Below are 25,838 nucleotides of genomic sequence, written 5' to 3' on the forward strand. Positions count from 1 at the left end.
ATATCTAGGGGTGGTATTTCTGTTGATCCGAGTAAGATTGAGGCGGTAGTAGACTGGATACAACCAAAGAACATGCACGAGATCAGGATTTTCCTAAGATTGGCTGGGTACTACCGCAGGTTTGTTGAGGGCTTCTCTAGACTATCAGGCCCATTGACCAGATTGACCAGGAAGGGAGTGAAGTTTGAATGGTCTGATGAATGTGAACAGAGCTTCCAAGAATTGAAGCAACGACTCATCACTGCGCCTATGTTGACGATTCCTTTAACAGAAGAGGGGTTTGTGATTTACAGTGATGCGTCCCATAAAGGGCTTAGATGCGTATCGATGCTGCGAGGGAGAGTGATAGCCTATACCTCACGACAGTTGAAAGAATATGAGAAGAACTACCCTACCCACGATCTAGAGTTGGCGACGGTTGGTTACGCACTGAAGATTTGGAGGCACTATCTATATGGGGGTAGGTGTGAGATATTTACTGACCATAAGACCTTAAAATATTTCTTCACGCAGAAGGAATTAAATATGAGGCAGAGGAGATGGCTGGAGCTAATAAAGGATTACGACTGCACTATCAGCTACCACCCGGGAAAGGCTAATGTGGTTGCTGATGCTTTGAGCCGGAAATTAGTGGATTCATCTGTATCTGCAGTGGAGATTCAGCATCCGATCCAAATGGATCTAGAAAGGCTCGGTGTGGAACTGGTAGAGGGCGATCACTAGGCGTTCATTGCTGACTTGGTTTTACAGCCGACTCTACAAGAGAGAATTAAAGTAGCTCAGAGGAATGATGCAAAACTAGTAGAGCTTATGGGGAAGGTACAGGATGGTCAGGAAACAGAGTTCAGCATCTCAGATGATGGAGCCTTGAGGTTCTGTACCAGGTTATGCGTTCCTGCCAATCTTGAGATAAAAAAGGTTATTCTGGAGGAAGCACATCGGTCCCTATATACTGTACATCCAGGTAGTACTAAAATGTACAGGGATCTTCGAGAGTCCTTCTGGTGGCATAACATGAAGAGGGAGATAGCCCAGTATATGGATCAGTGTTTGATGTGCCAGCAAGTGAAGGCTGAGCATCAGAGACTGGCGGGATCATTGCAGCCATTCCACATTCCTGAATGGAAGTGGGAGCATATAGCGATGGATTTCGTCACAGGATTACCACCGGCGTTGCGTGGACAGGACTCTATTTGGGTAGTGGTGGATCGATTGACAAAGACTGCCCACTTTTTGCCGGTCAGACTTAGCTACTCCATGGACAAATTGACTGAGTTATACATCTAGAAGATAGTTAGGCTCCATGTTGTCCCAGTGTCCATAGTTTCAAATAGAGACCTATGGTTCATATCTCGTTTTTTGGAAGAGTCTGCAAAGGGCCATGGGTTCTCAGTTGTCATTCAGCACAACTTTTCATCCTCAGACAAATGGGCAGACGGAGAGGACAATATAGATTCTAGAGGATATGCTACGAGCATATGTGCTGGACTTTGGAGGTAGTTGGATGCAGCATTTGCCACTGGTTGAGTTTGCGTATAACAACAACTACCAAGCTAGCATTGGGATGGCACCGTATGAGGCGCTGTATGGCAGGAGGTGTCGATCCCCGCTATACTGGGATGAGATCGGGGAGAGACAGATATTGGGGCCAGAGCTGATACAGCAAACTCAGGATAAAGTCAGACTCATCAGGGACAGGCTTAGAACAACACAGAGCCGGTAGAAGAGTTATGCAGATACTCGCCGACGAGAATTAGAGTTTGACGTAGGAGATCACGTGCTCCTGAAGGTGGCATCGATGAAAGGTGTTATGAGGTTCAGGAGGAAAGGTAAGCTGAGCCCTAGGTATATTGGACCATTCGAAATTCTTGACAGAGTGGGTCTAGTTGCCTATCGATTGGCATTACCACCGATCTTTTCTAGGATCCAGATGTATTTCACGTTTCTATGTTGAGGAAATACGTCACAGACCCCTCCCAAGTGATCAGCTATGAAGCACTGGAGTTGGGAGACACTTTAGCTTATGAGGAGGTGTCAGTGCAGATTCTTGACTAGAAGGAACAAAAGCTACGCACAAAAGATTCCACTGGTGAAAGTTTTGTGGCGCAATCATGCCGTTGAGGAGGCTTCCTAGGAACTAGAGGATCAGATGCACCAGAGATATCCATACTTATTTAGTGGAACTTAGAGTTGAGTCAGTCAAGTGAATGGAATAATATTGTATATTTTTATTTGTATAGTATAACATAGAATGGATAGGGTTTTTAGTTTTGAAATATGAATGGCTTTGGGAGAATTTTGGAAAAGTTGTAATCTCCCAGAATCCTCGTTGCAACCACAGTGTTCCTCCACCATAAGTAAGGGTAATTAATAAAATTGGAAGTATTTTCTTTAAGGATGGGAAGAAGGGGAATAGCAAATTTCGAGGATGAAATTTTTATAAGGAGAGGAGAATGTAATAACCCCAAAAAGGGCTATACAAGATTAGTAGGCTAATTCCCAAAATAAATAAATAATAATAAAATAAAATTATAATTATAATTATAATTAATTAATTAATCAGATTTAAAAAAAAAGAAAAAAAATAATTTGAAATTTATTTTTATTTTTGTTAATAAAATATATTATTATTAATATCAAATAAATATATTATTATTATTATTATTATATTACTCTCTTGAAGCTTCTTTGAAGCTTCAGGAAGTTTTTACTTCTTTCTTCTCCTTCTTCTTCTTTTCTTCTGTTGCGTGCAGACACTCTCTCTCCTCTCTCTCTCTCTCTCTCTCTCTCTCTCTCTCTCTCTCTCTCTCTCTCTCTCTCTCTCCTCCATTTCGTGGCGAATTTTCGCCCAATCGAAAATCGGAAGACACCGCTGGACTCCATTTTCCGCTGCTGTCATTTCTACCGGAGCGAATCAGTGGTAGGAGCGGCGTAAACGTATCTCCTAGGGTAAGCCAATTTCTCCTTTTTTTTTTTTTCAATTTCTTGCAAATTATAAGTTCAATCAACAAACGGACACCACCATAAGAATCTAGGGATGATTCTCTACAAGTTTAGCGAGACAGAATTATCGTGGGGTCGTCGTGGGCAAAACCCCAAATTTGGGGTACGGGGGTTATTAAGGGGCTTATTTTTAATTAATTGGTATTAATTTAGAAATGCAAAAATATTGAGCATCTCGAGTTTAAGTAGGATTTTTAAAATTTAGGGACCAGGTGAGCGTCGCGGGTGTAATTTTGGGATCTGCAGAAAAAATTCTAAAAATTAAGTGGGGGTGTTAAATAATAGTTTAAATGATAATTTAGGGTATATGTAGTTTAGGGAAGGTTAGTTGAGTATTGTTTTGGGGGAAATGAGTTAATTAATCTAAGAAAAATGTGAATTTCAAGATTTGAGTTTCGGGCGCCAAGGGTGTAGAATCTGTGTCCTAATAAGACTCTGAGTAAGTTAGGTAAGAGTAATAAATTATAGTAGTATTTTTAGAATTACTGTTTAAATTAATATGTGAAAATGTGTTTATGGTATTTTGTTTGAAAATTATTACGATATAAATATCAGATAAATTGTGTGACATTTGAGCGATTTTAAATTGTGATATTTTGGAGTGTGAAAATAATATATTATGAATATTAGATGAAAACTATATGGCACATGACATGTGTTGAAAAATGTGAAATATAACGATGAGTATTTTCTGATAAAATATTGAAATGTGAATGATTGATGTGATTAGTAAAAAATAATGAAATGTGATATTTATATGTGAGTGAAAATTATTTGCATGAGAAATGAGTTTGTACAAATTACTGGTATGAGTATTTTAGGGAAAATGTGAAAATATGTGAAATATATATATATATATATATATATTATTACGAGATGATGAAATGTGCACAGAAAATGATGAGAATATTTATGTTGAGCTGAATTGTGATATACTAAAATATGATTGATGAAATGTCAATACCGCATAATGATTGCGGGTATAGTAGTGAACCCTGACGGATAGTTATGATATTGAGCACGGTACCGCTGCTAGCGGTGTTAGTGCAACCACACGGACTCTTGGAGCGTGTGGTGTGACAGTTGACTGAGCCATTTTGTAGGGTTGTTGGGCCCCCTGAGTCTGGATTAGGGTTATAGGCCGACCAGTCGTGCTAGAGACGCGATATGTGATATGATACTTTAATCTAACCGGGTTGGCTAACCGCGGTTAGTTCCAGCCTTCGAGTCGTACAACCTTGACCATGGGGGGAAGCATGGCGTTGATAGAAAGATCCTCTGGGTGGTCATGAGTTACAGACACGATGTTGGTATTTGATACCAAGGATACTCATGAGCCGGAAAGTAAAATGAAAACGAAAAGTGAAAGAATGATAAAATTGGTTAAAATAAAAAATGAAAGAAAGAATGGAAATTGAGAAATAAAGAATGTTAGATATGAGAAATGAACTGTGTGAGTTAATGACATAAATAATTGAGGCGAAGTGAAACTCTCCGCCTGAGGGCTTACTGAGTAAGGTGAGTGCCCTAATAGGTATCAGATGTGGCCATACCCAGCTACATAACTTGTTAGGGTAAAGGGAAACTACATGTATGAGCGGGTAATCTTTCCTATTCTTAAGAATTTCGTGGGTAAATATGTGTTGAAAATCATTGAATTTGAGAAATGATTTTAAATCTTATAAAAGCTTGTGTTGTATATCTATATGACTATGAGAATATATTTGTCAATGTATTTTGTCAGGTGAAATGATAATTTGAAAAGTAAATTGTATTATAATTGTACTCATATGGTCACACACTACAAATAATTTATTCCTTCTTACAGAGATGTGTCTAACCCAAATTATCTAAATTTTTTCCAAGGAACAGGGATAGATCGGGAGATAGAGCTCTGTGATCATAGGGAGCTGAGACCTTGACACACAAGGTGAGTTTTGTGGATTAGGGAAGGTGTACTTCCCATAGAGTTGTGTTGTTTTGAGGTTGTGATGGTAGCGTATATATTTGTATGTATGTTGATATTCTGGGTATTGTATTTTGGTTGTTAAGTATGTACTAATTTCCGCTGTTAGGTTATATAAATAAAATAACATTTTACCTGTACCCAATGCGGGTCGGGTTGTGATGACCCAAAAATATATATATATGATTAAAGTACAATAATAATAAAATAATAAAAATAGTCATTAAGTTAATATCAATACAGAAGTGTTTTTCTGTAGGATCCTTGATTCCATGTTTGATGCCTAAGAAAGACCTTGTCTTAGCGAGTGCTCAGAGACCATTGCGGCTCAGTCGCTCCCTGGAGGTCGGCCTGGTCAAAATGGAATTTCATAGGATAAACAGGATAGATACTGTTTGTATACGTAAATAAGTATATATACATAAAATAGTGTTTTGACAGACATAATTTGTAGAAGTACATAATAAGATGATAATAATATAGGTATCATATGTGGGGCTCACAAGACTATGTGGGGTCCACATGAGTCCCGGAGCCACAAGACACTGTTTATATACGTAAATGAGTACATAAAACAATGTTTTAACTGATATAATTTGAAGAAATATATGATAAAATAATAATAATATAGGTATCCTATGCGGGGCCCACAAGACTGTGTGGGGCCCACATGAGTCCCGAAACCGTATGAAGGTTTTCACAAGTCTCAAAACTATGCAGGATGCATAAAATCGTATAAGAGTTATTGGAATTACGTACGATCCATTTGGGTCTCGAAATTGTGTGGGGCCCACAAGACTACATGGGGCCCACAAGACCATGTGGGGCCCACATGAGTTTTTAAAATTTAAATTTAATTCTTGTTCAAAAATAAAATAAAATAAAATAAATACTAAATATAGTTTAAAATTAATAACAATGATAATAATAATGATAATAATGATTAAGAAAAATAATAAAATAATAAAATAATTAGTTAGGTAATGGATTAATTAATTAGGTAAGTAATTAATTAAAAATTTATTTAGTGGGAATGGTGGCAAGCACTCCCAAATAGCCTCCACTCAACCCATACCTTGCCCATCCCTTGCCCATTCTTTAATTTTTAAAATTATAATTTCACCCATCTCCCCACACTTTTATAAATTCTATTTCTTCCCCAAAATTTTCCTATAAATAGGGAGCTCTCAACCTTCATTTTTCACAACAATTTTCCAAGGAAGAGAAGGATTAGTGAGTGAAAGAATTTGTGGTGGAGAGAGAATTTTTGAATAAATTCTTAATCACCTACTTTTTCCGATCTCATTTCTTAAAGATAATTATTGTGTTCTTAGCACACGGTAAAAGAAGAAGGTAAGTAAATTTGATTATGTTAGTATTTTTATTCAAAATTTATACCCGAGTTTATTTGTAAGTAAATTTGATTATGTTAGTATTTTTATTCAAAATTTATACCCGAGTTTATTTGTAAGTAAATTTTGATTATGTTAGTTTCTTTTTATTTTAAATTCATACCCGAGTTTATTATGTACGTAAATTTTAATTATGTTACTTAGTTCCACAAAATTTCCATGAGTTTATTTTTACGCATATTTAATTATACTAGTTCTATCTTTAATATACTTGCATCTATTTTTGGGTTAAGAAATGTTCCAATCCCCTCGGGTAAATTTTCAGCATTTCTTTCTATTCAAAAATAAAATTATATATATTTTTAACACAAAAATTGTGTGGCATGAGTTTATTTCTACGTTACATTTTTTTATGTAAATATGAGTAAAGATGAGATTTTCACGATATTATTTTAAATTGCATAAATGATAATAAGATGATTTTCAAACCCCTTATGGCAACGAAAGTTCAAAGTTACAGATGCTCGGTACCGCAGCTTAAAGTTTATACGGATCAGAGTGCACCCACAATGTTTACAGAGTGGTTATTTATGTTAGTGGATTTCTCCTGAGTGCACACCTGGTTTAAGTCCAGGACTTAATAAGGAAAATCTCACTTAAAGTTTACGTACGTTGATTTAGTTTGGTCGGCCAGCCAGCTAAGTCCAGTCTTCGGACCGCACAACCCAGTCATGGGGGTAAACATGACTTACGGCAAACAGGCCTAAGGGTGGTTTTTACAATATATGTTTATACATATTTAATTACGTGTACAAAGTTACTGATAATTTGAATGAAAAGTGTAAGTTTACGTGAAAAGGATCATTTTGGTGCTTATATGACGATCTAAGGAAAACGTATAAGGAAAAGTATATGTATGTTTATCATTAAATATTTTTACAGTTTTAAAGTTAAAAGTTTAATTTAGCAGTTATAGTATATGATTGTAAAAATTTACTGTCGAAATTGATGACAAAAGTTTTATGCAGAAATCTTTAAATTTATGTTTATTCTAAAAGAAATCTTGAAATTATAGTATTAAATATTATTTTACGAAATTCTTTAAAAGCTCATTTTGGCCACACACTAATAATAATCTTATTTACTTACTGAGCGTCGTCTCACCCCAATCATATTTTATTTCAGATAACTCTGAAGGACATGTCGGAAATCAGGCTTAGCAAGCATGCGGGTGGGGATTAGAAAAAATAAAGATTAATTAGAAATATAGTATGATTTTAGATATTTACGTTTGTGTAATTTTCTTCTTTTGAAATAAGTGATTGTAACATGAATAATTAGCGCTCTGGTTTGAATAAAATTGAGTTTATTTGCTTCCGCTGTAAATTAGTAGTAAAAAGTTAATATCCTAGGCCCCTCGGGGTCGGGGTGTTACACGGGTTGTATGAATGATAGTAGGATTATTGTCAATGACGTGTAGATTATTTATTATTGTTTATAAAAAAAAAATTTGTACGAAAATCGGGACGTCACATCTAATTTAGTTTACGATTTTGATTTCAACTATGAACCAACTACTACTTTATTGTCTTTTGAAAAAGTTTTAAATAGTAATTTGCTGACTTTTAAATTTATTGTCTAATATGACTATATTTATTTTTTTTCCAGTTTAATTGAATTTTTAGTAATTGACTTTTTTTAAGCCAAATAATAGTAATTTTTAATTTTGAAATTATATAATAAAATTTTGGATGTTAGGTAAAGCAAATGTACCTATTTTCTATTCTATATATTAACAATTTATAATTTTATTATGGAAAATATATTTGTGCAACTTCATGCAATTTTGCACAAAACATGTGTTAAAAACCTAGTTGTAGGAAAATGATTTTTGAAATTTAATTCGTCCAAAATATCTCGTATTTACTTTACTACTCAAATTAAAATTTTCTCTGTTTAAATTTTTAAATGAAATAAAAATATAATTTTTCAATTATTTATTTATAGCAAGTTGGTATTTTGAAATTTTTTTTGTTCATAAATAGCCTTATTTCAATGGACAAAAATATCCAAGCTTGCCTCCGTAACGGAAGGTTTTTTTAAGGGGTATTTTTGTACTTTCGAACATCAACAGTCCACAGTGGGACGCACTGCCCGAAACTCGCGTCCCCCACTTTCCCGGTCACAGGTTCTTTCTATTTGGATCCGAACATTTGGCGACACAATTGATAGAGAGAGCGAGAGAGAGCGAGCTTGCCCCAAAACCCACTGAAATTTCACGCTACATTGAAGAAAACTCTTTGACTAAGCAGTTCATCTTTTCTGGGTCTTGGAGGTTCAGACTTCAGAGGCTCTACTACTTTCCTTTTTCGCCGTGATTTGCTGTGCTTTGCTTCTTCAGGTGACAGGTATGTTCATTCTCATCCTCTTTTGCTTCCTTCTTCTTCGAGAACTGTTTAATTTTGTCTATCGTATGATTTGATGCTTTCTACAGACTTGATTTTTGTTTTGTTTTTTTTTTAAATATTACGTATAATGTGCAGGAAGATCTTAGTGTTATTGGTTGCTCTTTTTGGTGTCGATAATAAGCAAATTAATCCAAAAATATATGATCTCCGGGACAAGTTCTGTGGCTTTGAAGTTGTATTTGTTCTGAAGGATCTTTTGTGCTTTGCGTTCTAGGGTTTCTTTCTCGATTTGATGTTCTGCACTAGGGTTTTCGTTTTCCAAATAAACTTCACTTCGGGGTTGTTTTGGGGAAACTTCGTTTTGTTGTTATCTCAAGTTCTCCATAAGGTTTTCCTCTCTTTGGCTTTAATCTTAATCTCCATGTAGTTTATAGCTTCAATTTAGTGAAGCTGTACTAGTTAATAGCATATTCTGATTTGTTTTCCTCAATCATTTTATTTATTATTTACTTTTTTTTTAGAAAAATATACAGATGCTCCCTCATCCCTTACAAATGCCCTCCGAATATCTTAAAGTGAAACCTAAATCTTTCAAGCTATCTGGTACTGGTAGTCACAAAAGACCTCCTCTGTTAACATGCATGAGTAAATTACCCATATGTCTTCAAATAAACAAGGTGGTAAGTGATTTTCTCGGTTATATAAGAAAAAAATTAAAAACTTATATTCCAAACAATGGGAAATTTCTTTAATAAACACTAGTTGCAGTTCGCTTGCTCGGCTGCTTTTAAGTATTAAATTTTATAGGGTATTACTTCATTTTTTGAGACTTAGTATTGGAAGTGTCCTGGCTAGACATAGGGCTCGGTGTGGACACCATATTCAGTGTGGGCTTCACAACCGATTCTGTGTTTGGATAGGACACTCCCAGGATATGAACTCCCAAGAAAGGCTAGTATTTTCGTTATTCGTAAAGGTACTGACTTTAATAATTTAAACATACATATTTAAAAAAACTTGATATCTACATTTATGGTATAATTAGATAAGTATAGATGTCAACATAAAAATAGAGATAAAATACAACTAATTTTTCTGTTTACAGTCATAACAATAATTTGAACAATTTTTTTTAATTTAAAATTAACACTCTCTTTGCCATAAAAAATCATAAAATTAAAGGGAATTTTTTTGAAAAAAAAAAGCATTTAATGAATGGTGAAAAGCAAATTCCCCCTCCCACACCAAAAAAAAAAAAAAGCCTAAGCAGAGTTATTTTTTATTTTTATTTTTATTTTTTTAAATCCATAATAGAACTCTCTTTCAGCTTCCACCATGGCTGTGGAGGGTAGCAGCACTGCCGTGGGTGGTGGTGTCACAGGTCTCTCCCTTGTTCCCTGTCTTAAATCTCTATCTCTCTCTCTCCAAGTTTCTTCTCCAACCTCATATGTCTCTGCCACTCAGACTACAAATCTCTGGGAATCAGGGAAGAGAATCACATACCCAGGTTCCTCTTTGAATTTGTGGTCAAAGCCTGCAATCTCCCTGGATGCTCCTATTGCATCAAGTCTCTAATAATTGCCTCGCCAAATCTCAGGCCTCTGCTGCAGCCAACGTCCTCTATGCTCAGGCATCATCGCCGGCAGAGAATTTTTGCAAAAAATTACAGCCAACTACTTGTAGTGAGAGGGCACAGGTAGGAACTTACCCAACTTTTTTGTGTAGGTTCTGATGCTTACCCATATTTTTTAAATTATATTTTGGTGAAAATTTTTGGAAGGATTTTTTTGAAATATTTAGGCCAAAATATGCAAATTGAAAACTGCTCTGGGTTCCTTTAATAAATAATACAGATGATGAAACCCTGCTATGAGAAATTCTTATATATGTTATCATGGCCGCTCCACCAAATTGTAAAATATTCATCATACGCTGCATTCTTGACTATAGATTGTAGGCTTGTAGGCCTTTTAAAATGTAAAATAAGATTGCTATTGTTTCTATCTTGTGAGCATTTTAAGTCCTCAAGAAGACAGACTTCTAAATGACAAGGCCTTTTGTTGACATCATCACGCCCCATTTATAAGGCAAGGAAAGGATCCACTTTCACAAAAAAGAAAAGACAGGCAGCCTTACTCTCATTTTTTTTCGTCTGTATGTGTGGAATGATGTCACTCAACCATTGAGTTGAAATAAAAGGCCATACTAGTTTTGGCCACAATCGCATGCTTGACCAACACATTCAATGGATTCCTCCATGAACTGGGAGTGGGCAAAGACATGCAGCTTCACACATTCATGTGCTGAGCAAAGAGGTAATATCACCCCTATTCACATGTGCAAGATGCAACATCAGTCTGAATGCGGAGAGGATTTCTGTCAAACAAAGAAATCAGAGCACTTCAGAAATGATGTAAATGGGGGTCCACATACTTCTAGGCAAGACTATAATGTGAATGGTGTGGTTTGCACGCCCTAGGCAACTGAAGAAATCTCATATAGGAACAAAAGGGTTGGCTTCCATATAAAAATGGTGGGCCTTTTGAAAAATGGAGGTATTTTTCATCTCCTTTTTTTATTAGACATAAACGAGTGATTTTTCCAAACAATCTATTAATTGCCCATGCGTAATGCAAATCAGGACAATTTGTTAAATATAATGACTTTTTGTTAATGGAGGGGTCATTTGAACAAGATAGTTTAGGTGGCTTGAGTTGCTTTTAAAAGTTTAGGTGGCATTTGTAACAAGGAGCATAGTTAAATGGATGTATGTATTTCCCCCTTCATTCTTGTGGCAGGGGCTTACTTGAAGATGACCATTGGAGGTGCTGGGGGGGGGGGGGGGGTGTTGTTGGTGGTGGTGTTCTTTTGTTAGTTTCCTTGGTAGAGAAGCAGATATTTTGGGATTTTAGAATTATTTAGTCTTGAATGGGAGCGCAGGCCTTGGATCAACAATAAGGTTGCTCCCTTGTGACCGGTTGGTAATGGGTTTGAGTACAAGGAAACAGCCTCTCTGCGTAAAAGTCGGTAAGGCTGCATAGACTCTGACAATCCTCGCCCTGCCCTTGCAAAGCAGAGCATCTTGTGGCCTAGGGATGCCCTTCTAGTCTTGAATTGGATGGTCTGAGGATTTAAACTAATTAATGCACGAGAGGACTACGGGAATTGATTTCTATGGGTAGTGTCTAACTGGGGACTCTTGAATGATGCTAGTTTTCAACATTTGGGTTTAGGTTTGAACTTGAGAAGAATAACTCTGGATATAAGATGTGGCTTGAAATTGAGTTTGTATGGACTATGGAGCACTTGTTACTTTTTTAAAGTAGACTTGTCAATGTTTTGATCTTAAAATCATGAATAATATATTTTTTAGATTTGTCATTCAACTATGAATTGCAGTGCTGTTCTCCCTATTGACCATTAAGTTTTTGGGAATTTGTTATCATGAAACTGTTTCCAACTGAGTTTTATCCCTGTTAGACCTTGTCTGAGGAGTTCATTCTTATCTACATAGACATTATGCAGAATAATCAGTTATCTGTGTTTTTCTAAATTTCAACAGAATCTTTCATAAAGTTATATTCTCTTCCTTGCTTCATTCTTTAAGGTTTCTCAGGGTGCACTAATTCCAGCGAAGGAGATGTATATATTTAACCAAAAATGAAAATAAAAAATATTTTTGGAGTTTCTGTATCTAACAATTATGTCAAAACATGACTTTGTGCTTTTGTTTGTTGTTTTTTGTTGGATTTTCCTTTTTTTTTTTTTTGTTGTTTTTTATTTTTCTTTTCTTTTTCGGATATACCCTTGGCTTAAGATGCCCAATAGGGCAGCCCCCTACAACACCTAGAATCAAACGCATGGCCTCCACCAGCAAGTTGGGGAGAGATGCTGCTCTGCCCAATGGCTTCATCTGGTATTACTGATATTATTAGGATTAGCTTTTGACATGTATTGTGTATATCTTGATAGGCTTGAATTTATGGGCAGATTTACATCACTAGCTTTTCATATTGGGAGAAGATAAGTAGTGGGTTTTTAGGAAATCGGAAATCCATCATGTTCAGGCAATCACCTAGTAGGAATAACAGATCCAGAGGCTTCAAGGTAAAGCATGTCCTGCAAATTTGTCTACTGCTGGCTGTTTGCTTCTGGTTAATCTACCAAGTGAAGCACTCCCATGACAAAAAGAAAGAATTTGATGCAAATGATGCAGAAATCTCTGTAAGAGCACAAAATGACAATGAAGTTCTGAAATTTGGGAGGAAAGACCTCCATCCCCGAGTGGGGGAAACTACTATTGAGAATGAGAAGCGTAAGGAAGATGAAGAAGAAACTGAAGCTGAAGAAGAAGATCAAGAAGGAGAAGGCAAGCTTGAAAAGAAAGAAGATGAAGGAAGAGGGGATGGAGATGATGAGATAGATGAAAACGATCAAGAGAAAACTGAAGGGGAAAGTTATCGTGAAGAAGACTCTATAGATGACGAAAAAGATAGAGAAGAGGAGGGTGATGAGAAGGAAGGTGAAGAGAAAGAAGATCAATTTGAGCATGAGAGTTTGTCAGAGGAGCAAGATCATGATGGTGGTGGCAGGAATACTCATGAGGCACGAGAGGAACATTACAGAGGGGATGATGCATCCAGTGCAGTTGCTCATGATACTCAAACCATTAGCACTGAAACTGAAAATATGATGTTTGAAAACCAGAATGAGAATGAGTTGAATATTTTAGAACAGAATAATAAATTCAATGGCAATGAAGTCAATACTGTTCAGAATATTTCAGGACCAATTGTGGCTGAAAGTGAAAGGGCTGGAAATGGCACTTCTTTAGACAGGATAACTTTTGAAGAGAAAGGTAACCAGACTAGCTTATCTAACACTGGGGATGGTTCCTTTCTGAATTCGACATTTGTAACAGAATCCAATAGTCCACCACAGGCAAGTTATAATTTAACAGATGGGAAAATAGAAACACATGATTCATCCCTGGTGAAACAAACAGATACCCTATTGGATTTGACTCGAAGTCAAAATGCAACGGTAGAAGGCACATCCACTGGAGAGAACTCAAGTTTGCAAATTATTGTGCAGGAACAGGCCAATAGCTCTAATGCAATTTCTATTAACAATCAACCTGATTCTAATTCAACAATATCTTCCAAGACTGGGAATGCAGATGTTGCAAGGTCAGATACAGCTAGTGAAGGTGATAGTTCCAGCTCTTCAGCGACGAAGGAGAATATTGATGGAACTCAAACCAAAATGTCAGACACCAGCAATATGATGAGCGTGAGACCAGATCCAGCTGCCGAAGCAGAAGACAGATCAGGGGTGTTGGCAACAAAGGAGAATGCTGATGCAACTCAAAGTGAGAAGTTGGAAACCCTTACCACAATGGATGGAAAAGATGAAGGTTCAGGCTTTTCTTCGACAAATGAGAACACAGATGCTGTTCAGCAGGATCCCATTGATTCGTCTGATTCTTCCATACCTCAATACGATAAAAATGCTCACACAGATTCTGAAACATTACTAAAGATTAGAATGGGAGGGAGCGACAGTGAAGATGCTGCAGCGGAATGATAGTTGTGAGTAGATGATGGATTCTCTTTTCCTGTTTCCCTTTTAAGTTAAAGTTTTGTTTTCTCAGTAGTCAGTTCTGCAGCATGAACTTGAACTCTTTGATATTTTTGCTTGAATGAGTGAAACTCTGGCAAGTGTCTAGACAAAATGTTCTCAACTACGCAAGCAAATTTAGGCTAGTATAAGAGTAAAGGATTTAATCTGTATAAATTATTTTTGTTCATCCTTGTTTTGTTTGTGCGTCGCTGTAGTATGGTTTGTTTACTCTTCCCGCCCCGTCGGCCAGCCCCACCCCCAACACCGACACGGAAAACTGGGCTGCTTTTAATGGTATTGTGTCGTGGGAGTCCTTATTCGTTCAGATTGCAGCCGCAGTAGACGACAGGAGTGTTGATTATTAGGCAGTGACATTGTCGTACTATCATTCCGTCAGTATAATATTTTGAATTTTAAATTATTATTTATATAAATTTAAATAAAATATAACATAAAATTATTATTCAAGTTCAAGACCTAAAAATTTATGTTCTTAAACACTACATAAGGTAATTTGTTTAATGGTATTTGATGGTTTTGGTATTATTTTTGGAGACAAGATGGTGAAAATGAACAAGAGGTATTATTTTTGGTATTAATTTAATATGTATTAAATTAAAGCAAAGAATATATTATGTATTAATATTTTCATAGAATAAGATGACTATAGGTTTATTTTATATATTTTATATTAATATATTTTATATTTTTATTTTTTAAAAAGTAAAAGTGGTTGAGATGAGTATGTTTAGATGGATGAGTGGTATAGCATTGAAAGATAAGGAATGAATATATTTGTGGTAAGTTAGGTGTAGCTCCTATAGAAGATAAGATAAGGGAGGGACGACTCAGATGATACAAACACTTGCAATGTAGTGCATCTGTGAGGAAGAGTGACTTAGTTATTATGAGGGGCGATAGAAGGGGTAAGGTTAGACTTAAAATAACTTGAAAGGAAATAGTGAGTAAAGATTTAATATCCTTGAATTTATAAAAAAAAAATGTCGACAGTTGTATAAATTGGTAGAAAAAGATTCATGTAGCCGATTTTACCTAGTAGGACTGAGACTTGGTTTTGTTATTATATACAAACACTAAAAATTATAAGAGTTTTTAATATCATATGGTCATATTGAATGAGTTATTTATAGTATTTATTTAAATACAATTAACTGGCGAACCTTGTTTTCTTTTTTGTGGTAAGCAAAGTTAACCTTCATATATTATCGCAGAGGGAAAACTTCAATTCTATAAGCCTTTCACTGACCATAAGCAGATCATCTACCTCTACAGATGGTAAAATTTTGCCTACCTAATTATATCAGAAAATTGTGAAAATTATAGCAATGAAAACTCGTAATTCCTAAGTTAATTTTGCACTTACAGAGAGCATGCTTTGGTCAATGGCAAATCTAGGAATTATAATTATAGGGGGATCAAAATATAGAAATAAATAATTTTTTAATAAAGTTTTACTATAATTGTTATTTCTTAACTAAACAACTAACCTACATTTCGAAGCTTAGATTTTTAGACCCAAAGTTGGATTTGTGTGAAATTGAACAAATGCACTACAAAATTTTGTGGAGTTTCATTTAAAGTCTCACAAATCCAAATCTAAGCCTCCAACTATATGCTTCCAAAAGCTATCATATTTAGGGTAAAAGATAGACGTTCTCTTAGATTTGACAAAAAGATAAGAACCTCTCTTCAAATTTCAAGAATCTCACAAAATTCTTCTACGATAAAAATACTACATGTCTCCCTTGACATTTGAGTTTTGGGACACTTGTACCCTAAAAGATTTGTCTTTTTATCAAATATAAGGGGAGGTTTGTTCTTTTTGGCAAATTTTAAGGAAGATCTTTGAAAATTTTAGATTTTCAGAGAATGTTCTTGAGATTTTTAAAATTTCAAGGGAGACCCTTGTCTTTTTGTTAAACCTGAGGAGAGGTTAATGTCCTTAACCCTAGTATTTAATATAAAAAGAACAATACAGTAGAAAACGAAGTATCGTCAATGACAATTTATCATAATGACAACTATACTATTCACCCAATTACCCTACATTTGGGAGCATAGATTTTAAGGTCTGAATTTGTATATGAATTTATAGGATTTACAAAATTGTAATATAAAATTGTATTCAATTCGTTCTAAATCCGCACACAAATCTAAGTTCAAATTTCGAAATCAACATTCCTAAAAGATTACCTTAATGCTTTATGACTAATGATATCATTCACAAATTCACATGATTATATGAAAAAAGAAAAAGAAAACCTATCAATAATCTATGCACTTCAAATTCACAATAAACCAAATTTCATCATGTTGATATTACAAGTTACAAATAAACATGCATATTATCATTAGTTCAGTAGAGATATAATATTAACATTGTTACTAAGTATTTCCATATTTTTTATAAACGTTTTCCAATAATAGTCTAATTTGACTTTTCAATTAGTTGTATTAGTTCATAGATATACTAATCAATGTCAATACTATAGTTATGTACCAATCATCCACTCATATTCACATATCTATGTTAATTAACACACTCCAATTCATTTTCTTAGGCCATTTATGACTCGTGATTTAAGTGACTCTATCACCATATTACTAATGCAAAAATTATGCCTCATATTACTTTAAAAAACATTAAGAATAATTATGGAGCGTACTATTGAATTTCCAGGAATTAGTCACTTCAACAGTCTTCGATGGTTATACAGGTATCCCAAGTACAAAGGAGATGGATGTTTGTTGTCTCAACCATTTTTGTTAGTCTCGATCCCAATACGGAACGAAGATAATTTATAACAAAGTTTTCGTGTTGTTGTTGATTCCTGTGTGTAGTGCTTCCTCGAATGACCCCTTCTCATAATGAGAATGTATATAACCCGATTCCGGTCTGGTCCGGTATGGAATGAACTTAGAATCTAAAATCGGATGATCGAATCGATTCCATGATTCAAAATTTCACAAATTACATTTAATAAGACCCACAATAAAAAATAATAATAAACCCGTGTCATATGCAAACATGTTTAGAAAATCACAAAAAAAAAAAAAAAAAAAAATCAAAAAATCATGCAATCAATATATGCTCAAATTTATTAAAGAATTAATCTTTATTTCTAGGAGTATGTAATAGTTCTCTGTAACTCCCGTAATGTCTCGAATAACAATTTAGAAAAATTCAAAAAATTCCCTAAATAATCCTATAAAAAACTACTACTGTGGAAAGGGAAAATTTACAATTTTGAGCAGAAAAATATATGTAAGAGATATTATAATAAATATATAACATGGATTTCAAGTTCTACCCATATTCACAATGATTGAGCAGACACAGATATTTATTTATCTATTATATATTTGTTAATTGTCATTTTATTTATAAATGTGATAATAGTATTTCAACAAACTATATAGGATCAAGAGTTTAAAATAACAAAAATTACTAATCCATTAATTATAATAAAGAAAAATATACGCAACACAACTTTGATGGATGCCTCTACTTACCTAACATCAAGTATATAATGGCATGTAAAATTGTGAATAATTCAGTACCCTACTCGATTGTAAAATTTTCCATTATCAATAAATTTATTCATTATAAGATAAATCATGAAGGTCTTTATGGTGCAACGTCTCCATATTCCTAGTAAAGGTGTAATTGGTTCTAAAATTAAATGTGTTGTGGTATGTGCATAAGTATATTCTGCAAGTAAATTAAAAAATGGAACGCCACACCATTTATTGTCTATTTAGGCACACTAATATTTTTATACACTATTTGTGCCTACCTAGAGCTTATGATCATTTTTAAAGTTAAAAATGATATATAATTTGTCGAAAAAAAACTTACGGCATATATGCTTGACTCCCATAAGTTACGAAAGTAATTTCAACTCCCCATAATGCATAATTCTTAACAATCCATCCTGATTCCAAGTAGACCCAAACAATCACTAAATGCCTATACATACATGAACCTTAATTTAATACTTTCGATAGTCATAAAAACATTTTGTAACCCAATTAAACAATTTGACAATTGAGGTAAAACAAAGAGAAGAAAATTGCGCAGGGCAGTCGATTGGCCACTTAAAGATGGTTGACTGGCCCCTAACTTTACTTGTTTCTTCGTGCATGTGCAAAGGAAATCAATGCTAATTTGATAGTGGTTGACTGGTGCCCACTAGGCTGTCAACTAGTCTTGTTGAAATTCAAAGAATTTCTTTCTGTTGATTGGGTAGGGCTTTTGGATGTGCCATGTATCTTGGTCATTGCCAGCATTGGTAGTTATTCATTGATGGTTGGAGAAGTTGAAATTTTGAATTTTAATTTTGAAATCTCAACTTCCTTTCCCTCTCATTTGCATGGCCTATAACTCTCTGATTAAGCACACAATTTTCATGCATACTCTATATAGGTATTTTTCTTGTGTGCGTTTCTGGGTTATATCCTTTGAATGTCTATCTTATATGTGTACTCCCTATTTTATGCATTTGCGTGTCTTTTGTTTTCCTACAAATATTGAGGTATTATTTGAAACAAATTCTTATAATGAATCTTCCTCTAAATTTAGGGATTGTATTTTTGTATGCTCTTGAGAAATCGGAGGTGAAGGGTTTTTTCTTTTTCGCAAGGCCTTCCATTATCTAAAAGTTAGGTAAATTGAACATTTAACCTATGGAAAACTCGATAAATAATCAATCCTCATTGGGAATCGTTGGGTGTTGTGTCTTCGCATGCCTCTGAGGATCTTGAGGTGAAAGTAGCTTTTGTCTTTCGCAGGGTTATCCAATATCTAACTAACTAGTAATTGAATAAAATAGAAGAACTTGAATCTTGATTTGATTTCAAAGGTAATCCTAATTAGGTATCGTATAGCGGATGGGTGTAAAAGAGTGCTAGTACCTTCCTTTTGGATAACTGTACTCTTAAATCCAACCTAATAATGCAGATTATTGACTATTGGTTCCCTTGAACCAAGGTATAGCTTAGAGATCGATGAAATCGTAGTATATTAAATATGTCTTCTAACCTCACTTAGAGTAAAAATACGTTAGTAGCAACTCCATTAAATTATATTTTGACTCATTTCTCACTGTCATGCATTCTTCTCTTATATAGCTTTGAGTTTGCCACTCAATTAAGGCAATTTGGATATTTAACTCCCTTTTCAGGGTTGACCCTCCGAGATGCAACGACAATATAAATAACTATTTAGTCAATTTATTAATTACTAAATGTCATCTCTCTCTTCACAAATGTTCTTTTAAACTGAAAAATAAACATTATAATAAGGGAAGGATATGAATGTAACTGTAATTTAATTTTACATTTGTTATGTGAAATGGAACACAATTGGAATGAAAAAAAAAATTATACGGAATAGTTTAGGATTAGAAAATATTTTATAGTAGTTATTCTGTATACATTCTCCCTATGTTTGGAGACATCTTGGATTTGGATTTGTATTGAATTTGAATGTTATATAAATCCATGCTCCCAAAAGCAGCATCCATATTAATTGAAATAACATAAGCTTTTAATATGTTCACTTGCCTTCAAATAATATTAGTTTTTAATAATTATTGTGTTCTCATACAATTACCACTTTATTCCTACTCTATTTCATTTTATGAACAAAATGCAGCTGTTTTGAAATTTCATATAATAGTAAACTTATAGATTAACAATAACATTTTATACAAATTGTATGTCTGAATCACTCTTGTGCATACATGAAATAATTTATGAATCAAATTCTAGATTTTAATATGCTTATCATTTTATGTTTTATAGTTGAAAAATGCTCTCAATCGGGCGAATTTACGGAAAAGAATCTATATGACCAACTTCATCTAGTGGAACTTAAAACCTGTCGCCGTTGTTGTGTTTTATAATATATTATTATGGGCTATTGTGCCTTATGAGCCGAGATCAGACTTTCCAGCTTCATACATTAATATGTGATCAGTGAGAATATTTTTTTTTCAGAAATAGTAGAAAAGTGTAGCTACACATAACGTTGAATACAGGAATCTGGCATTGGACAAAATTATTGTGAGAGCTTCATTTGGCAACTGAAAAAAAAATGAAGACAAGAACAAAAAGAATAAAAGGGAGTGAATTCATTATGGAGTGGTAGAGGTAAGTTTAATAGGAATGCCAACAGCGTCGCATCCTGCATGAGGTTTGACACGAAAGGCAAGGAGAGATCTTGTGATCTTATTATGAACACAAACAATCTCATTGATTTTTATTAACAGAATGAGTTAGAAAGAGCAAACTATATGCACAAATCAATTAATCATATTAGGATATTTATTAATTTGATTAATATTTATATAAAGCTCAAGGCTCACTTCCTCCTATTAGCTAGCAGCAAATACGTCAAATCAATACTCTGCACACATATGGTCAGTGGGCATTGTGCAAGCTCATTGTGCACGGTAGAACTATATAGTTGGCTTGAGTTCCAAGTCCTGCTGTCCTGCATGAAGTGAGCATTCCTCCCAAATATTTCTGTGTAAAGAAACTAACATGTTGGTTGATATTAACTGGCGATATACAGAGTCCATTGTAAAGCTTTTTCGTATCAAACATGTTCCAAAGAGGAGTCGCACCTTTGAGAAACCAATTGTATTACTTGACTTCAAGGAAAGTAAAACTACCAAGCACCTTTGAGGATGATCAGCCACACTGGGACTGAGACACGGCCCAAACTCCTAAGGGGGCAGCAGTGGGAAATTTTCCGCAATGGGCGAAAGCCTGATGGCACGAAAGTCAGGATTTTTTAGAAAATGGATTCCTATTCGAAGAGTGCATAACCGCATGGATAAGCCCACACTAACCCATCAATTTGGGATCCAATTCGGGATTTTCCTTGGGAGGGATCGAGAGAAAATCAATGCAATTTCAGAACAATCCACCAGTTACTTAGGAAGGGCAGGATTCATTTCTTCAAGACGTGCCCAAGCAAGTTAAAAGTTCTATTTGTCTACACTACTAACTACTACTTACGAAAAAACAATCAATCAATGAATCAGAAATTTATCCTAAGTGGAAGCAGACCCTTGGTACATGGGATATGATGGGCCAATCCTGCCCCCTTCCCTTCTCACATCGCCTCTCCAATTCAGGACATCCGCTGATAACTAGAATTTGGAGTCGAGTTAGGCACTGAATGCTTGGCGGAAGTGATGCCAGCTTTGGGCACCCTTCAATCCGCAAGTGCTGAAGAGACGTGAGGTTACCAAGCCAATCGGGCAGCGATGCTAGTTTTGGACAGTTCTCCACTTGTAGAGATTCCAGTGCGGGGACATGTTGTAAGGCATTAGGCTAAGCCACCAGATTAGGATGATTCCCAATGCATATACTTTCAATTGAATTGAGGATCCCGATCCCCTCCGGCAAATCTACCGGCCCAGGGTAACTATGAAGATGCAGAATCTTAAGGGAAGTGAGGTAGCATAGCCCCTCACACAAAGATTTCAATTCATTACAACCTCCAATGTTTAGGTCCTGAAGCGATTCCAAGCCTTGTAGCACTTGCTCATCCCCCAACTTCTCAAGCTTTGTGAAGTTTTCAACCCGCAGTATCTCTAAAGAATTTAGGTTTTGCAGCACCCCTTCTGGAAAAGAAATTGCTTCATCATTGTTGCAAATTTCTAGAGAAGTCAGGTTACTAAAATTTGCGATTGAACTAAGCAACTCCTCACTGCATCCCCAAACATGTAACTCTTTTAGTGACGGAAGGCATGCTGGTAAGATCAATTTCGGGCATTCTGAAATGCTCAAGTGAGCAAGACGAGGGAATAGATCATCATGTCTTCCATCCTCCCTTGATAATCTCAACAAACTTAGCAATCTGTCTATATCAAGGCTTTCCAAACGAGGGAATCGTATCAGTGCTGCACCCCCACCATGGAATTGGTAATTGTCAATGCACTCTACTTGATTCATTCCTCTTACGCGAAGGCTTCGCAAGGATGGAAATTGACCGAATGGTGGAACTTGTGAACAGTTTTGGCAGGCGGAGAGTGTAATATCAACTAAATTTTCAAGAACTGGATCCATCATCCAGCGTGGTAACTGGTTACCCTTGTAGCCTTCTATATACAACTTTTGAAGATTTGGGTGAGATTCCAGGGCCTCCAGTACCTGTTCCACAATGTCTTGCACATCAGATTCGTCAGTATTCTGCCACAACAATGAGAGGAAGTGAAGGTCTTGCTTTCCAGCCAGATTGGCTTTCCTAGCTTCTGTTGGATTCCCCACTCGCTCAAGGTGTGTGATTTCTAGTTCTCCTCCAAGATTCAAGTACTGCAACTCATCAAGTTCACAGCCTCTACTACTGCCTGCAATGAATCTGCTCAGTGTCTGAAGGCAACTCAACTGTCAAATTTTGGGAGGCATATGAGCTAAACTATCACAACCTGTGAGGTAAAGATGCTTCATATTTCTGACACGTGTCAGGTTCTTGGGTAATATCTGAAGTAACCAACAACAATTTAGAGCCACAATTTGCAATTTCAGCAGGCTGCAAAGTGACTCAGGAAGCTTTGTGATATCCGTGTAAGAAAAGTCCAAGTACCTTAAATGCTTTAAATTGCCAATGGAAGGAGGCAACGTGGTCATTAGAGACTTTCTGGCATCCAACACTCTTAAGAAACAAAAATTAGAGCAGCAAAACATCTTATGCACAATGGCTTCATCAAAGATCAATCTTTGAGGGTTGGTTAGTTTGAATTTCACTATAAATGTCTGCAAGGACTCAGCTTTGTTTAAAGCTTCAGGAATTGTATCCAAGTGCTCAGCTATCACTGTAACATGTCGAGTTCTTTTTGTGATATTAATTGATTCTGCATCCTTGATCACTGGACATTCATCCTCCAAAACAGATTGTGCCAGATCATACGCAAGATCATGCATCCTAAACCATCTGATATTTCCAAAATCATCATTCTTCATATCTTCAAAAATACATCTCCAGTATAATTCATTCCATGCCTCATTATATACGTCTTTTGGCTCCAATTTTCCATTTGATGAAATGAAGCCATTAGCCATCCATTGATTCATCAATTTTTCCTTCTTAATCTTAGCATCCTTTGGAAAGACTGCACAATAGGCAAAGCATCGTCTCAACTGCAATGGCAAATTATAATAACTCAATCGCAAGGCAGGCAAGATGGAATTCTCTTTTTGTGGTAAGTTCCAAATTTTACTACCTCTGACAAAAATCCATTCATTTTCCTCAACTTTGAAGCGCATTAGACCACCCAGAGTCATTGCTGCCAGAGGAACGCCCCCGCACTTTCTCACAATTTCCTTGCCCATTGCAACAATGTTTGGACGCTCTTCCACTCCATTATTTCCAAATGCCCGTTCCCTATACACTTCCCAACAATCATCTTCTGACAAAGCCGATAGGCAGTGTGCTGAAATTGTGCCCATGATGGCCGCAACCTTGGCAAGACGAGTCGTAATGACTATAGAACTGCCTTTGGATCCACAATCTAGCACAGATTTTAACTCCCTCCACTTATCTTGATCATCACTCCATACATCATCAAGTACAAGCAAGTACCTTTTTCCATTCAGTATGTGGCGAAGGCGCCTCTGAAGAGGATCCAAGCATAAGGCTTCACAAGCATTTCCAGATGCAGATTCTATACTCTCCTGTATTAGCCTCTTCACATCAAAATCCTCAGAAACGCAAACCCATACCTTCAGATCAAAATGTCTTACTACCCTCTTATCATTGAAAACCAGTTGGGCAAGCGTTGTCTTTCCTATGCCCCCCATACCAACTATAGGGTAAACTGAAAGACGCTCAGAGTTATTGGAGTTTTTCACCATACACTCAACAATCCTTTCTCTGTCTCCGTCTCTTCCGAACACTTCTGGTTCAGTCAAAATGGAACCGGTTTGGCGCAATTCCATGGCCTTGTTAGGTTGCCTCTCCATCTCCGTTTCACGCAAATGGAAGTTCAACCGCTCTTGGGCAATTTGATCTAATCTTTCTTGAATTGCTTTCATTCTGGTTCCAATGTTTCGGCGGAACAAAATATTCTTCCAATGAAATTTACTAACTAATAAGAAAGATTTGCGTACCTTGCTGATCAATCCAAAGCTGCGGCCTTCGGAGTACTCTAATCGCAGCGCTTCGGTTTTGCAGTCATCCAAGATCTTTTCTACAACATAAGCCGCATCTTTGAGCTTCCTCAACCAGTTTTCCACTGCCTTGTCAATGATTCTTTTGTCCTCAGCATCTTCAAGGGTGGCCTGGATAGTGGATAGCGTGCTCGACAGTTTCTCCATTTCTCGATTAACACCCCGGAGCAATCCAAGCTCCCTTTGGACGGAAGAGCTCAAATTCTCCAGCAGAAGTTGAAGAACAGCTTCAGCCATATTGTTCACTTGCAGAGATGATCAAAGCTCGTAGATGAACTGAATATCTAAAAATGTAACAAGAGGAAAGACTTGATGATAGAAGAGGATGGTCAATTTTGTTAAATGACTATTTTCATTTTCAAACTTTCATTAGGTCTAACTTTGTTGAATGGAGCTTGGAAAATGGCTCTGCAGGATACACATTGTATTGGAGTGAATAGAGGAGATAAGAAGGAAAAGGAAAGCAATGGCTGCTCAAGGAAGATGTGAGGAAGCTATGTATGCCTTGTTTTTCTCCCCATGGTTCACCGGCTGGGACACTTGGATGATTTTCTTTTTTATCTATAAGACTAACTTTGAAAAAATTTATACAATTTTAAAATGTGTTTTAGCCTAAAGTTTTATTATTTTATTTAAATTTAAGCCCAAAGTCTAAACTTTTAAAAATATAAGATTGGTTGTGTGACAAAAACTTAGCCTTTGCTAATACTTTACTTTCCTAAGAACCTTTACTCATGAATGATTGTGTCAATATAAAGTCACAATCTCATTAATTTTTACTAATCAAATATCTATGCAACCAATTAGTTAATTTTTTTTAAAACAAAATTAAAAAAATTTATTGATATGTCATCACTTTTGGCGGAGAAATACCGTGATTAGAAGATAAGTAATTGAGAGATTACAAGTAATGAAAATAAAACTCTCCCAAAAATAACACTAACAACCAACCAAACCAAGACAACAAATCCAAACAATGCTAACTAAGAAACAAGTCTAAATAGGCCTAGATAAAACCAAAAAAACTTTAAACAACTCTAAATCCACCAAACAATACTCAAGAGTTGAACTAACGACGAAAGAAAGTGAGACCCAACCTATCCATCCAAAGTATACCTTTCAGAGAACGTGGTAAAAGATGTTATTCTTCGTAAATGACATTATTTCTCATTTCTCATTCTTTAGCGAGAAAATCAGTTGCACTATTGTCTTCCTTGTATTGATGGATCACCATGAAGTTTACTCCTTCTAGCTTCGTCACAAGCTCCTCCCAAAAATTTCAAA

General features: G+C 35.6%; 2 protein-coding genes across 5 annotated transcripts; one reads left to right on the plus strand and one right to left on the minus strand.

Annotated features, from left to right (window-relative positions):
* Positions 1–8,493: 8,493 nt before the first annotated feature.
* On the plus strand, positions 8,494–14,538 carry LOC131163924 (uncharacterized). Of its 4 annotated transcripts, none has more exons than XM_058120757.1 (3): positions 8,508–8,729; positions 12,547–12,645; positions 12,720–14,538. In XM_058120757.1, exon 3 carries the CDS (start codon positions 12,789–12,791, stop codon positions 14,313–14,315), a length of 1,527 nt encoding a protein of 508 aa, XP_057976740.1. In that variant the 5' UTR covers positions 8,508–8,729; positions 12,547–12,645; positions 12,720–12,788; the 3' UTR covers positions 14,316–14,538. The 4 variants fall into 4 exon arrangements, with proteins under 4 accessions (XP_057976737.1, XP_057976740.1, XP_057976738.1 ...); XM_058120756.1 differs by having other exon boundaries at positions 8,533–8,729; positions 12,558–12,645; XM_058120754.1 differs by lacking the exon at positions 12,547–12,645 and having other exon boundaries at positions 8,494–8,729.
* A 6,142-nt stretch (positions 14,539–20,680) lies between these two features.
* On the minus strand, positions 20,681–25,035 carry LOC131163925 (putative disease resistance protein RGA3). Its single transcript, XM_058120758.1, has one exon. The coding sequence runs from the start codon at positions 24,789–24,791 to the stop codon at positions 22,776–22,778; it is 2,016 nt and encodes a 671-aa protein (XP_057976741.1). The 5' UTR covers positions 24,792–25,035; the 3' UTR covers positions 20,681–22,775.
* Between the last annotated feature and the right edge of the window lie 803 nt (positions 25,036–25,838).

Source organism: Malania oleifera, chromosome 9, assembly GCF_029873635.1.
Source record: "Malania oleifera isolate guangnan ecotype guangnan chromosome 9, ASM2987363v1, whole genome shotgun sequence".
Classification (NCBI taxonomy): domain Eukaryota; kingdom Viridiplantae; phylum Streptophyta; class Magnoliopsida; order Santalales; family Ximeniaceae; genus Malania; species Malania oleifera.